A 15,695-nucleotide genomic window follows, 5' to 3' on the forward strand; every position below is an offset into this window, starting at 1 on the left:
TGACTCATGATTCATACAACTCAAGGTAAAAGCATAAATTAAAAAGCATAAATTACGTTAGTCTTCTGTGTAGAATTTGTAGGAGTCTGACTTTCTGTCAGGAAACTCTTAGGAACCTAACTTAGTATGCCACTGTAGGTTGTAATTTTCATGTCTGTCAACAAGACATTCGGAATGTTAGAGGTTGTGGGAGGGTATCTCTTGTCAAAATCCAGTTCGTTTTAACCTATCAGAAGGGAATCTAAATACCTGTTTGGCTTGAGTCAGAGTTTCTCATCTGGAAGTGACATAGAAGAATCATAAGATTTTTGTGTACTTTATTCAAGTAAGCAGTTTGAGACAGAAAAGCATATGTTTTGGGCCACTTTTTCTTTTTTTTTTTTTAAACATTCAGTCTCCTCCACCCCTGCAGCAGCTGTTTGTTGTGCAGTCTGGCACTTTAGGCGGATCTCTGTAGCTGCTGCTCTTCTGAAAGCTGCCCCAGTTCTACACATTGCATTCCTCACAATTTCTCCCTGTGCCGAGATGGTGAGGAGATCTTTGTTTTCCTAAGTATGAGGGCCTCTCTGATTCATACAGTTGGCTCAGTCAGCTTCATGCATGCATCATCCCCAGGACAGACATTTCTCTCCCCCAAGAGATCCTTCTTCACTGTCCTCTAGTCCAAGTCAGGCAGCTCCTGCCCGTTCAGTTTGATTTCAGAGTAACTTACATTTCCTTTAATGGTAACAAGGTACCTGGGGGCATGGTAGACTTGCTTGATCTTGCCGTTCCATTCATCCCATCCCTTCTTTTGTTAATTCAGTTAAAGACAGAGTGGATGGCACCATATCTGTCTTCCAGACAGTATCAGGATGTACTATCTCAAGACAGAAAGCTTACCAAATATACTTGAGTAGACATTTTTTAGAAACCAAGAACCTTTTTTTATTCTATCAAGCTGGGCTCATTAAAGTTTGTCTACACTCCTTGTCCCAAACCTAGTTGTACTTTCCGAAATGCATCGTGTCCCTGCTGTAAAGATTAGTCTCGTTCTTTTCCCAGCTAGCTTTAATTCTATACTGAAAAACAAGCCAGAAAAGGAACCACAAAAGCCATTTGGCAGGCTGCTATTTCTCTGTCGGTTACCATGGAAACCGTGATGGCTGAGTTGGGGGGATATTAGATAATAGCAGGAAGTTTGTGATGTGCTGGAGGTTTAGATGCCAAAAGCCTTGTTTTTGTAGCACATTATGTATGGGTAAGCTCTGTCTTTGATCAGCCGAATCCTAAAAAATATCCACCTCAGGGTGATTGAGTTGAGGCAAGTTCAGCATTTCTGTAGCCACTTCTCTCTCTAACACCTTCTGAAGAATGTGAACCTTATTTGTAGCACCAGAAGAGATGGTTGGAAAACCACTTCCTATGGTGGAGGCTCTGAGAGTCCCCAGTGAATTGGAGTTCCTACTACCTATCTTGCTAATTGATTTTTTGCCCACTACTGGGAAGAGTGGAGTATGAAAAGGTCAGTTTGGTCATAAATACTGATATTTTTCCAGAACCTCAGAAGAAATGAAGATCTTAGAATCCAAAATACTGTAATACTGACTAGCTTAAATTTGAAAGGTGACTAAATTACACTGTGCAGTATTTCATGGAGCGGTAACTGAACCTCCGCTTTAGCACCCCACTGCTGCTGGCCCAGTCATCCATATTGCTTTTTTTTTTTTTTTAACTTTATTTATTTTGAGAGTGAGAGAGCGAGAATATGAATGGGGAAAGGACAGAGAGAGACAGGGAGAGAATCTCAAGTAGGCTCCGTGCTCAGCATGGAACCCCATGCGGGACTCGCGCCCACAAACCATAAGGTCATGACCTGAGCCGATATCAAGAGTCGGACAGTCAATCCACTGAGCCGCCCAGGTGCCCCCAGTCATCCATATTTCTTAATCAGCCCCTCTTCCGATTATAGCATCTATTCTGAGGAGTTACAAGAAATACTGGAAAGAAATTGTTAATAATCATCGTTCTTTCAATATATCCCTAAATGAAGTCTAGAAAGTCAGTTTTTATTTTTTGTATCTGTCACTGATGGTAAAAAGCACCTATCTTCCTCATTTATATCTCTTTTTTTTTGCAAATGGGGTGATGATTGGTAGCTACTTTATCGGAGCAATAAAAAGTTACCCCATGAAAGGCACGATGAAAGTTTTTGCAATAATCAGTGAATTTTTAAGCTGTTAAGAATAGTAGATGCCACAGTGACTTTTCAGATGTGGAAAATTGGAAAAGGAAATGAGTAGTAGTGAAACCAAAATCCCAAGATTCCCTTGGCCTGTGAAATGGAGTAGAAGGGAGACTCGCAGAGGGTGAAGTGGCCTGTGGAACGGGAATGGTGACTGAGTTTTTGAGCTGCTATCTCTAGGGCTAGTTAGTGGTTTGGAGAGAGTGAGTGAGTGGGTGGGTAGATGAAAATGTGCATGTTTGAGCAGATAAAGCTAAGTAGTTTTAGTAAGACTGAATTATCTTCAGACTTGAAATCCCATAAGAGTTGGAATCATCATTTGCTGCCTTGGGGCCTTGTCTCAGTTGGAATCCATACCCTCACTGCCACTGGGAAGAATTCACTTTTTGCCAAGGACCGTCTAGTTTTATAGTGCCACCAATGGTCCTTTTAGTCTTGGGAGAACAACCTTTTCCAAAGTGATTCATCAAATTTGCATGTGATTAGGAATGGGGTCTGCTTCCAAACTTGTCTTTTTAAAACAGTGTCCCAATGTGAGAATTTTTTCCTCCCTTTGCCATACTCATAAAAACTATTCCTAACCCTTCTGGTGATGTTCTCCTCTTTCCCAAGTGCAGTTTTCATGGTAGATGACTGCTTAGCTGGGCAGAAGAGAGCTGAGGAAGGAGAAGGAGGCCCCACAGCAGAGCAGAGTGAGCAAGCGAGGAGCAGAGCAGGTGATAAGATGGGGAGAGTAGACAGGGGCCAGATCATGCAGAGGCTCAGGAGCCTCAGGAAGGAGCAGATTTTAAGTACATCAGGAAGCATGGAAATGTGTTAAGCAGAAGAATTACATGATCTGATGGATAATTTTATAAAAGTCAGTTGCTGCTGTGTGGAGCGTGGACTAAAAAGGAGCAAGAGTGGAAGCCAGGAGACCAGTTAAGAACTTTTTATACCTTGTGCATACCTGGGACCAAGGCAGAGAAGGACAGAGGTGGCCAGGTCAATGACATGAGCTCAGAGGAACAGGGATTTTTTTTTTTTTTTTTTTTTTTACATTTACTTATTTATTTATTTTTGAGAGACAGAGACAGAGACAGAACACAAGCAGGGGATGGGCAGAGAGAGAAGGAAACACAGAATCCGAAGCGGGCTCCAGGCTCCGAGCTGTCAGCACAGAGCCCAACGCAGGGCTCTTAATTCACAAACCGCGAGATCATGACCTGAGCCGAAGTCGGACGCTCAACTGATTGAGCCCCGCAGTTGCCCCTGGAGCAGGGATTTTTAACAGAGGTATGGCAATAGTGGTCTGAAATTGTTAATGTGGATTATCTCCTGGCTCTCTGGATGGGACAGACAAGATCACTTTCCACATGAGAAGTCTTCAGAGATTTGAAATCCTGGAGATGGCTAGGTTTCAGTTAAGACAGGCAAGTCAAGGGAACGTTCAGAGCACATGAGGTTGGGGATCTAAGGGTGTTTGCTCATCACTGACTGGGAATTCCAAAGGACATAGTGCACAGGGGCAGGAAGGAGAGAGTTTGGGGAGGCGGTGGGAAAGGGGGAGTTGTGTCTGATCAGGTGATGTCCAGGAACGGGTTGGGAATGAGTTGTCTTGTTTTAATGGATGACTAGAGAACCCTGCACTTTTGCTAGTGACTGAGGTCAGCTGGATGTCAGACATGGTGGAATTTGTCCTCATATGCTCTTAGAGGAAGGAGAACATTAGTTTCTGTTTCTACAGTCTTGGGGGTGGGGGAGCTCTTTCAAGATAGCAGTTTCTTTAAGTTGCATTTCTTGGAAATATATTGCCAAGAACGAAATCATCATTTCATGAAGTCTTCTGATTTTAAATGAACATTCAGTGTCTCTAGAATGACTGTAACAGTAAGTGTAAAGCCATGTTTATTTTTGCCGAAATTCAGTACCTTCTTGCCCCCATGCTACCCCCCAGTACTATGTCAGCAACAAAGCTGAACAACAAACGCTGTCAGCAGGCATTTCACTCCATTTGCCTTTCAGTGTGTCCAGTCCAGAAGGAAAGGCAAGAGTTCTCATCTAGTCTGATGTACAGTGCTAAGTTTTAGATGCCTGCAGAGAGAGCCTCCGTTGCATTGAACAATTGCCCAGACCTCCCAAGCAAGAGGTCGGGAGGTCTTAATGAACTATTGAGATCACTGGTCATCCCTGGGATAGGGTGATTGATTGCCCATACCAGTCCCTCATGCTTACTTCGTATTCTCACACACCTCATCAGAACCTTCCATGGTAAATCAGTACCAAAAATCAGGAAAGAGTTGGGTAAACACCCAAAGATTTGAATCTGGCACAGGAGTTTAAAACCGGTTATGAATAGATAACCTTGGCGATTTCAGATCTATGCTCTTCCAGCAGCCTTTTACTTTTAGCAGATCTTATTTCAGAAAGAGCTGCTTTTCTTTTTAAAGTAATGTATTTCAGATCAATATTGAGGGTGCCATCATTTAAAGCGTGGTTTGAGTCAGCAGAATAACTAGAGATGACATTGTCGGGTCCTAGCTTTATTCTCTTTCCATAAAAAATAATAAAAAATGATACCACTGTGAACAGTAAGTCCAGCTGTGTTCTTGTATCAACACTGTAGGAACAGTTTCGTATTCCAAATACAGCTGCAAGTTTAGGTGATCCATGAAGCAGTCTAGAAGCCAGCCAGGTTCTCAAAGGCAAGGGAACACCACAATTTGGGAAAACAAGCTGAAAAAAATCTTTAAAAAAGCAGAGAGGGAAACTTTATTGGCATAGTCATAAGTTGGGAGATAGGGCAAGTAAATGGACAGCTGGCCCTCAGCAGGTTAAGCGGCTGTAACACGGGCTAACATTCAGTTTTCAATAATCATTTCAGTCTGCAAAAAAGCCTTAATCATACTTGTCAATCAGTTCTACCATGTATCTGATCCTTGGACCAGAAAGCTGGGGAAATCTCTTTATATCTGTTACCATCTTGAGAAAACCCTTTGCTTGACTCTGCAGACGTTCTTACTTACATCTGGGGTGGTTTTGGGTTTGTTCACTTGCTTTTGAAGTACAAATTAGGGAGTAAGTTTTCTGTCTGCAGTTTCCCTTTCCTTACAACTTAATTCACTCTTAAAACACCTGTTCTATAGATCCACCCCACCACTTTGCTAATATACAGATACCATTGTCCAAAAAAGCCTTTTCTCGATTGTCATTCTGTTCTTCCTTGTAATATCCGTATCCATCACCTCACTGCTGGAAACTCGGCCATTTCTTAGCTCCCTTTTCCTTTCCTAGTCTCACACTTTTCTCATTGCTATTTCCATACCTTTTTAAAGGTTTTTCCTTTACATTCAGCCTCTAAAGTGTGGATATTCAAGATTATCTTTGATTCTGTTATCTTTGTTTATATGAGTTTTTAGGAGATTATAAACTGGCAATAGATTGTAAATGCCATATGGGCAAGGTCAGTTTCTGTCTTATTATGTCTCCAGGATTTAGCATTTTGTGTGTGTGTGTGTGTGTGTGTGTGTGTGTGTGTGTCTGTGTGTGTGTGTTGGTTATATAAGTTAATAAACAAGATTTCACTAGCTCTTATGGCTTCAACTGTTCCTTCTTTGGTGGAGTGACTTCTGAATCTCTTATCTCCAGCTTTGACTTTTATCTCACTTATACGTCACATGTACATATTCACAGGACATTGCCACCTATAATAGCACATGTGACTTGACCTGAAAATATAAAATCAGATTTATTGTTCTCTCAGAAAACTCCACAGTTCCATCTGCTAATAAGTCCATTTATGTTCACGATACCACTGTTCTCTTGGTCAGGTTCACGTGTAAGTTATTTTTAGTTCTTTCCTGTTCTCTTAATTGTTTTAATTCCCAGATCTTCTTAATTTGTTCTTGAATCCCTCCCCTAGTGGCCATCTTTATCCCAGGCTCTTTTTACCACATACCTAAGGTACTGAAATGTCTTTTAATTTCAATCTTCTCTCCCAGTTCTATTTGATGCCCAGATGCCAGCTATTTTCAGGAATAGGTCACTCTCTCTCTCTCTATCTCCTCTCTTCTCTGTCCCACAATTACTAACTGAGCACCTACTATGTGTCAGGTGCTATGCTCAAATCTGGGGATATAGCAGTGAATATGACAAGTATGGGGCCTTTCTCATGGAGGTCATAGGAGCTAGACTACAATCAAATGAACAAAGAGCAACGATCACAACTTAAATAGAAGGTGGGAGACTCTGTGGTACTGCTGGTTTGGACTAAGGTGGTGGCAGTGGGGATGAAGAGAAGAGGATGAACTTGAGGCATGATTTTGAAGGTGAACCAATAAAACTTGCATTTCTACTTTAGAGGTAAGGGTAAGAATCGAGAGTGACTCCCAGGTTCATGGCTTGAGCAGTTGGTGGGTAGCTCTTCGGAGGAGGAGGAACAGGGACTTTTGCATTTGATTGTGGTCTTGTTGAAGGAGGATTCATAAATGGAGTTAAGAGTTCTTCTTCTACATGCTAGGTTGAAGAAGCCTGAGACTTCCAGTGGGAAGTAGGCCATTGGCTGTATAGGTCTGTGGTTCAGATGACAGGCCTATGCTGGAGACGTCATCTGGAAATTGTCAGAATAACAACAGGAAAGTGATGATGATAAATAACAAATGTGTAGTGTTGACTCTGTGCCTGGCCCTGTTCTAAGTGCTTTATATTCAATCTTCCAGGAATCCCATGAAGTCGATACCACTATTATCCCTGTTGTACAGATGAGGTGGCTGAAGCATCCTGTCAAATCACTTAGGCAGTGTGGCTCAGACAACCGTTGAATTGAGTTAGAACTAGTAATGTAGATAATATGGAAAGCTATGGAATTGCACATCATCATTCAGAGCAAAAGAAGAGCAGAGAGCCAAGATTGAGCTCACTGCTTTCATCGCTCTGTTTTCCAACTCAGGAGCCTTTATTTGCTCCTACTGGAACAAAAGATAAAATGTCAGTTCCTTAGCCAGACTGTCAAATCTTTACATAATCTGTGCCCAGTCTGCCCTGGTGTCTTGCCGTTCCCTGTGTGATCGCCCCATTGTGCGAGGTCATCTCTCTGCTCTCCCTTGCGCTCGCTCTCTGCCTTCTCATTAATGTGCTCCTCTCCGGGATTCAAGGGCCCACTGTAGCCTTGAAGCCTCCAGTGCAGAAACTAATCATAGTTACTGCATGTCAAGGGCTTCCTGAGAGCTCGGAAAATGAGAGACAGGTTGCGGGCCCCCACTTTGTCCTTTCTGCTCATTTGCGTTTGGTTTTATCAGCATCTTCTTGGTAAAATGATGGAAAATTTTCACATAAGTAGCTCATCGACTTACCAGGATCGGGATCACTTGAAAAATCAAAGGTCTCACTGTAGACTCAGACCACTAACTCGGAACTATATTTTGCTTTCAAGGGCCTTTTCTCCTTGAGTTGGGTCGCTGAAATTAAGAATGTGTGCCTGAAGTGACATGTGTGTCCTGAGCTTTCTGTCAAGCACTACCATGTGGAATGGCGAAGCAGGATCAAAGAAGCCCAGCAGATCATAACTGGCCTTGCTCGGGAGCTTCCAGGCTAGGTAGAATGACGAGACGTGGGCATAAAAGGGGTCAGGCGATGGGTCCATCAGCAGCACGGCTGGGCCACTCCTGAGGTGAATCTGGTTCTCAGACTTGCTTATGCTGCCCAGCGTTTGAAAAGAAATTGTATTACTTGCCAAAATGTATAACTCGGGAGATTTTTCGTAAAAAATCCCATTTCTTATCTTCCCTGGAAAACCCAGAAAATCAGACAAACCTGAGGCAATGGTGAGCTGGAGCTGCAGAGTGGCTACACCTGTGTGCAGGCCCGTGCTCTCCGGTTCTCCGTGGCCCCCGCTCCCCACTCCCCACTCCCCACTCCCCACTCCCCACTCCCCACTGTCTTGTGTCCTACCGCCACTCCTCACTTATGCTGCCTGCTGCTGTTTGTGACCCTTGCGGTTCAGTCCCGTGCCTTGTAATTAGAACGGGAAATATTACAGAATTCCAAAAGGAGTAGAGATCACTTTGCAGAGCACAGTGGAAGGAATAGAAGCTTTAGAGTCCGGCAGATCTAAATTCAAATACTAGCCCTGCCTGCCTCCTGTCAGTCTTCTGCCTTAGAGATGTGCTTTCCCTCTAGCTCCTTTTGCTTATGATAAAATGGGCAATATCACCTCCTTCACGGGGTTGTAATGAGCATTAGCAATGACGTACACATAGTTCCTGACATGCCTGGCCCCTGGGCAGCATACACTGTGGTTGATCCTATCCAAAAGTATTTGGAAACTTATAAAAAGAAGCCTGGGGGAAATAAAAGCACCAAATTCCGATAGATTAAAGAGTTAAATCTAAAAAAATGTAGACTCTTTTTTTTTTTTTTTTTTTTTTATTAACCAAAAAGGAAATGTAGTTGTATGTTTAACTTCCCTCAGGATGAGAAAAGACTTTCTAAGCATAAAAACCATGAAGGAGAGCCAAAGAAAGGTCAGAGTTGACTCTAAAAGTTTTTGAGCTACTCTACGTTAAATATCATAAACACAGTTAAGGGACAAATAGCAAATGAGAAAAATATTTGCAGAAACTATGACAAAGGGTAAATATCTCACTATCTGTGGTTACAGATCAGTAAGAAAAATACAACATCCTGTAGAACAATGGACAAAGAACGTGAGCAGGGAGTTCACAACAGAATAAATGCAAACAGCAAATAGACATGTGAAAAAGTGTTGGACTGGGTTAGTAATTAAAGAACTCTCTGTTTGAATAATGAGTTGTCATTTTCCCCCTAAATTTTTTAGGGGAGGATAAGTACTGCCGTATTTTCCTGATGGAATTAGAAATTTCCACAACCTTCTTAAGAAAGCATTTTGGTACAACAAATCAAACTGCTTTAAGGATCCAGTAATTCCACTTTTGACAATATATCCTTAGAAAAACACCCAGAAATGTTTTGCCCAGGATCTACTTGCAGTAGCCTGCCTACCTGCCCCCCTCCTTCCCTCCCTTCTTTCCTTCCTTCTTTCCTTCCTTTTTTCCATCCATCCATCCATCCATCCTTCTTTCCTTTCTTTCTCTTCCTTTCTTTTCTCTTTTTTTCTCTTATTAGTACCGGCATATTAAAATCTCAGTGTCTAATAGTATGTTCCTCACTGCTATATTCTTAGCATTAGGCACAGTGCCTGACATAGGTGGTCAAAAAATATTTGTGAGTTTGAAGAAGGAAAGATATGTTCATATAAAGGAATATTATAGAACCACATTTGTGAATACTGTACCTTTAAGATGTAAACACATGCTCACGATATAATGATAAAAATGTAAAGTGCGTAATTATATTTATACAGTGTTTCCTGGGCATGCATTGCATGAATTCTGGATAATAGGATTATGTTTTCCTGGTACTTTTCCTCAGTCATTCCCATATTTATTGATATGTGTGATAGCATATTTCAAAAGGGCAAGACCACATAATCCTCTTTATAGAACTTATCAGAGAGTAGGAAGGCAGACATTGAGCCAGTAATTCACAAGTGTGTCGTTTACTTCATTGAACTTGTGTTACTCTTACAATAGGAAGAAAAACTATGCTGCTGCTGATTTTCAAGCACTGATGGTTGCTTATAATTTCTAATTAGGATGAGAAAGGAGCGATTCCATGAAAACTCTATAGAGCTTGTAAAATGTGAGCTCAACCTTTCCAATGGAAAAAAAAATGTTGCGGTTTCCTGTCTGTTGGATAGTTAGTAATGATAGAATGATAAATACACCCAGATTTTTTCCCCTAAATACCATTTTTCTAAAGGAAACTAGGGAGGCTTGTGTCGGGAGGTGGAGGTGAGATTGTAGAACTTTGGGAGGGCCCAGAAGACCTTGGGAATCCTAATCAAGTGTTCAGATAAACTGGCTGTGCTTGGCAAGGATGGAGGGAGAGTGTTGATCATAAGTAATATAGAAGTATATATTTTTTGCTTTATTTATCTGCTTGTGAAGTTTTGAGTGTGTGGAAAACCAAATCATCAACAACAAAACCCACCTCGTAGACTGATTATAACCCTAAACGCCTCTTTTTTTAAGTAAGCTCTGTGTCCAGTGTGGGGCTTGAACTCACAACCCTGAGTTCAAGAATCACATACTCTACTGACTGAGCCAGCCAGAGCCTCTAAAAAGCCTCTTTTCACCAGGGTCAGGGATGGAAAATTTTATCCTATGCCATGGTTTTTTTAGGGGTGTTCTCTTTTTTTCTTTTTTTTCTTTTGTCTCGAAAAAAGACCTAAGTAAATCAAAAGGGTGACAGAACCATTGTTTTGGTAACTTTACCATGCCTAATGGTCTAAACAGTCTGACTGGTGCTTCCAGTGTTGCTTATCCATTTATCAATTTGTGCCTTTATGCACTGCCGCGTGAGCTCCACTGGCCTTTTACGTGTTTCCTGACTGGAAGAAGTCTCTGCATGTCTTGGTTAAGTTAAAGAGTGGCTCTGGGGTCTGTTGGCACTCTGGCCTCAAGAAAAGAAGAAAGCATTTGTGAGCTCTGTGTTGCTTTGGTAGAAAGCAACCTTGCCCTCTTTTCTATCTCCTTCTGCAAATTAGGAATGTGTTTTCTGAGCCAAGGGATTGGAAGGAATAAATAACAACCAGCAAAGTAATGACATCACCTCTTTCAGTGGGTGCACTGGGTATCATTGTCTCTTTCAGAGACTGATTAAGAGTAGCTCCATGGGGCGCCTGGGTGGCTCAGTCGGTTGAGTGTCCGACTTCGGCTCAGGTCATGATCTCGCGGTCCATGAGTTCGAGCCCCGTGTTGGGCTCTGTGCTGACAGCTCAGAGCCTGGAGCCTGCTTCGGATTCTGTGTCTCCCTCTCTCTCTCTCTGCCCCTCCCCCACTCACACTCTGTCTCTCTCTCTCAAAAAGTAAACATTAAAAAAAAAAAAAAAAGAGTAACTCCATCCCCGGGACACCTGGGTGACTCAGTCGGTTAAGCAGCTGACTCTTGATTTCGGTTTGGGTCATGATCTCACGGTCTTGAGATCAAGCCCCGTGTCAGGCTCAGTACAGACAGTGCAGAGCCTGCTTGGGATTCTCTGTCTCCCTCTCTCTCTCTCTCTCTGCCCCTCCACTGCTCGCACTCTCAATCTCTCAAAATAAATAAACGTTAAAAAAAAATAGTAGCTCCATCGCAAGTGAAGGATCACCCCCTTCTGCTTTTATGTACAACTAAAGGTTATATTGGAGGTAGTGTATTTAAAATCAACTTGAGGCTTTTTCTCGTTTGAAAAATTCAGATCTTAGGAACATTAAGTGAAACGTGGCTCTGTTGAATATCACTTTCTATCAGTGCTGGTATTTTCCCCTTGCATCTGGAATTCTCTCTCACTTGTTACGTCTATTCCCGGTGCATGTTTCCAGGCAGAATTACAGTGCTCACCCCGTCTCTTCCATTGGCCTTGGTACTCCCTCTTCCCCAATAATGTTTTTACTGTTCTAAGAGATCTTCGTCTCAGAGTTGTCTTTGTGTCTGGCTCAGTGTCTTTCCTCTCTACTTCATTTTTCTGCCCTGTCCTTGTGTCTGTGCTTGAGTTATAGATGAAGATTCTGCTGCACTCACTGAGTGTAGGGCACTCCTCCTGTACAGGGCAAGAGGTCTGCTCCTAGCTGTGTTGAATCTTGATTTGGCAACTGACTTTACAGCCCAAATCAAGGAGCCCTGAGCCCTCTAATCTCATGGCTGATGCACTCCCTTCTGATACCTTTTCTCCAGTAGGACATACATTTGTGGTTGGAATCCTTTTTTATAGAGAGCCGCTCAGCTTTTCTGAGATGCAGCTGGGCCACCCGAGAACAGGGTCACCTTCCCACTGCTCTCTGATTGGCTGACGGGTCAGAGGTTAATGCTTCACGCTTACTTGCTACTGAAAAAGAAAAGGTGGCAGGCACAATTAAAATCAATCACTGAAACCAAAAGTTATGTTTAAACATTGCTTTTATCTTCTGCCTGGAAAAGTTATGACTGTGCTCGACAAAGTCACTGCCAAGGGTTGGGACCTAGAACTTAAACTGTTTATGCAAGTTCATTATTGTTTTGATTTTGATTTTCCTGAAGGAAATCATTGTAAATAGTTACATTCTCCGAAGCACTCCTGCAATAATAAACATAAACACAGTATTGCAGTGAAATCAATCCTGCAGTAACCTAAATGCAGTCCCTTGCATCCGAAGTGAAGCAAATGAATGGGTGGATCTGCCCAGAACGGAAGTGGAAAGATCAGGAAGGTTGGGTCTCAGCTCTTGATAAGCTCTTCGTTGCTGTGAGCACGGAAGTTGTTAAACGCACCCCTTTGTCGGCTGCGAAGGAAGAGTGACCCCCACCTGTTGGCTGTTTCGCAGGCCACTCTGTGAAGCTTCCATCAGAGGACTGGACATGAATGGACTTTGAGCTGTCTGGAAGAGAGGGGCAATGTGAATACAAGGCATTTGTATCCGAAGTGTTGTGATCTATGCTCTCAGGCTTAAATAGCCAGTCTCAGTTTGCAACACTGTTCTGGTCAAGCCAGAGCTCCCTTCTTTAAGAAAATCCTGCTGCTGACTATTCTGGAAAGAAACAAGAATGTATCTCCAAGACACCAGAGGAGCTATAGGAAGAGTTGTGACTAGTTTAACATAGGTACCAATTAATGAATTACCATAACTTCTGAAAAAGCAGTGAGAACTCATCGCACCACATCTTGTTGAAAAGCCTTGTTTTCCACACTATGTCAGAACACAGAGCATGGCATAAAGCAGATGTAAGGCGTTCTCGTATGAATGACTTAATTTCTTCACAGGTCAGAATGGGCTGTTCTGCTGATTTTAGATGCTGATAATAATAGCTGGCACTTATACTGTACTTAATATGTGCCAGTCTCCAAGGAATTTACACGTATTCGATCGGTGGAGGCTCATAACAGCCCTGTGTGGCAGGTCCTGTCATCATCCCCATTCTACAGATGAGTAAATTAAGGTACCGACGGTGACACAGCTTGCCTAAGGCCAAACAGCTGCCAAGTGACAGAACCAGTATACGAGCCCCTGTAGTCTAGCTGAGTAGAGGTTTGCATTTCTTGACCATCGTCAGCTTCTGTTGCGTCTTGATCACACCACAAAAAATGTAGTGCAATGAATGCTGTTTTCTAGGAAGAGAATGGAGACTACACCTATGTGGAAAGAGTGAAGATACCCTTGGATCATGGGACCTTGTTAATCATGGAAGGAGCTACACAAGCTGACTGGCAGGTGAGAACATGCAAATGATTTGGATTCACTCCTATGGAGGCAGTGTCCTGACAGCTTGTGATTGTTAATTTCTGTAACAGATGTGGTGAAAAGCAAGGTGCTTTTATTGTGAGGGAGAGGCGGTAGAGTGATGTCATTATCAAGGAGTTTTGATGCTACTGACAATCAGAACGGACCTCTGCGGCAGCAACGTGCAGCAGAACTTTCTGTGACAGCAGAAAAGTTCTGCATCTCTTAAGTCCGCACGTAGTAGCCTCTAGACACACACGACTATTCTTCATCTCTTGAAACGTGGCTAGTGTGTGGAAGGACTTAAGTTTGAATAGCATCAGGTAGCCAGTGGCTAGCACATCACCTTGGGCCGCACAGCTCCACGGCTCAGGCCAGACGGTAAAGCCAGGTTATGCTTAAGGTGTTCAGGTTCACTTAAGAGCACTTGGCACGAGAGTGGAATTTCACGCCTGTCTTTGGTCTCAGCCGTTTACATGCTGTTTTAGGAGATTGGGGGAAATGGCAGGAAGCTGAGAGGAAGAACAGGTAGAAGAGGTGAAAAATACTTCACTGCGAGGGCGCTGGCCAATCAGAGCAATGGTGGTGGGGGAAGTGTTCTTCAGAGAAGAAAACCTTTCTCCGCAAGACTTCCAAGAGCTCGTTGGTACTTACGGGGGTCGCGGGACGGGGGTCCGTCTCCTCATAAATGTGTTTATGTCAGAGTTGTCTGTGTTTCCATTTAGCATCGAGTGCCCAAAGAGTACCACTCCAGAGAACCGAGAATAAACCTGACCTTTCGGACAGTTTATCCAGACCCCAGAGGGGCGCGCTGGTGACGGGCGGTCTTTGTGAGGAGCTCTGCTGAGACTGAGCTGAGACTCCCACCCCGAAGAGACTTCCAGAGGCTGGTCCAGCTGATCTCACGGTGCAGCTGCTTGGAGGGTGAGGGTGTGGGTTGCTCCCCAGCTTGGAGTCCTGTTAAACGACAGCTGGCCTCTCCTATTCACAGTATGCGTACTGTGGGGACAGTGCTCCCTGCTCACATCCTGAAATCGTACACGATATGTTCTTTAGGCAAATTAAAAACTGCTGTGGCTGTGCTCACGCGTGATTTTGTCCATAAGCAGTTTTTCTCTTGCCCTCCCTGCTTCACTGGAAGAAACGTGAATGTGCTTTGCCTCCAGGGTAAATCCGCACGTGTTCATTCCTTGTGACTTGGTGAAATAGAGCCACAAATATGTGTCAGCGACTCCGGAGCCCCCGCAGGCCCACAGCTGCTGAGACCCAAGCAGAGGTGGCTTCTCAGAGCTTTGTGGAAGGCTGCCCTGACTCCTCAGCATCTTGGCTTGTGTGCTTTTGTCATGGAAAGCTGCCTGCTCTGGGAGCACTTTATTTAATTGAGTCTCTTTCCTGGGACACAGACCGGTTACCGGCCTCTGAACGAAGAGTGGAGGCCATGTTCTCTCGCCCAGCCATCTTCAGGCAGCCGCCTGGGTACTTGTCACATGAGAGAAAACTGTCCCTCAAAGGCGGAAGTAGGTGAGTGATGTCATGAGAAATTTAGGCTGAAGAACAGCAAATGTCCTGCTGGTGACAGCTGTCCCACATAGATGAATTTCCCCTAGAGAAAAACTTGAGTCATTTGAAGCCAGATAGAAGCGGGAGCCGTCCTACGGGGATAGACTCAGTTACCTAATAGTTGTCTTTACTTTGAGTTCCAGGGGCCCTATGATGAAAATTTTCTTCTGACTCAGTGCTATCTTAGACACAAGTTCCCGAGATTCAGCGCTTAGTCCATGATTCACCAGGTTCCCCAAACAGAACAGAGTGGCTGCCCTTTATTGCATCATAAAGTCACATGTCTTCTTGACCTGTTGACTTAGGAGCACTGTGCCAGACTGATTCCAAACCAAGATATGGAGAGATACTTGAGAGAAAGAAAATGGATGAAAACAGGGCAAGAGAATTAGAGTTTCCCTAGCTGCCTGTGGGGAAAATTTACAGAGCCTTCTTGCTTTTGATCTTGTTTCCAAGATTTATGGCCTCTGTGATCTTGGTGAAGTGCCAAAGGCCGGGCAGACTCTTCCCCGCAACTCAGATGGAATACCGGGCCTGGCCAGGCCCTGTTCTTTGACAGTCTTTCTGGCTTCTTGTGTTGGGGTTCTCCCCACCCCATTTTTTAAATGTTTCACATG

The 15,695-nt window shown here is 43.5% G+C and overlaps 1 protein-coding gene and 1 long non-coding RNA gene across 5 annotated transcripts in view; one reads left to right on the forward strand and one right to left on the reverse strand.

Annotated features, from left to right (window-relative positions):
• Positions 1–14,600, forward strand: part of ALKBH3 (alkB homolog 3, alpha-ketoglutarate dependent dioxygenase) — a 32,439-nt gene extending 17,839 nt beyond the window's left edge. For 3 of the 4 annotated variants that reach the window (XM_007082069.2, XM_042958050.1, XM_042958051.1), the window contains exons 9-10: positions 13,411–13,509; positions 14,244–14,600. In XM_007082069.2, the coding sequence (XP_007082131.2) occupies positions 13,411–13,509; positions 14,244–14,336 (192 nt within the window). In that variant the 3' untranslated portion in view covers positions 14,337–14,600. Of the gene's footprint in view, positions 1–7,634; positions 7,872–13,410; positions 13,510–14,243 lie in introns of those variants that run through there. The other variant, XR_006208191.1, reaches the window with a different exon arrangement.
• LOC122231073 lies at positions 12,203–13,417 on the reverse strand. The gene is made up of 2 exons (XR_006208192.1): positions 12,921–13,417; positions 12,203–12,678 (listed from the first exon to the last, which is right to left on the reverse strand). It is a non-coding gene; the product is annotated as an uncharacterized LOC122231073 (long non-coding RNA).
• Positions 14,601–15,695: the final 1,095 nt, after the last annotated feature.

This window comes from Panthera tigris, chromosome D1 (genome assembly GCF_018350195.1).
Source record: "Panthera tigris isolate Pti1 chromosome D1, P.tigris_Pti1_mat1.1, whole genome shotgun sequence".
NCBI lineage: Eukaryota > Metazoa > Chordata > Mammalia > Carnivora > Felidae > Panthera > Panthera tigris.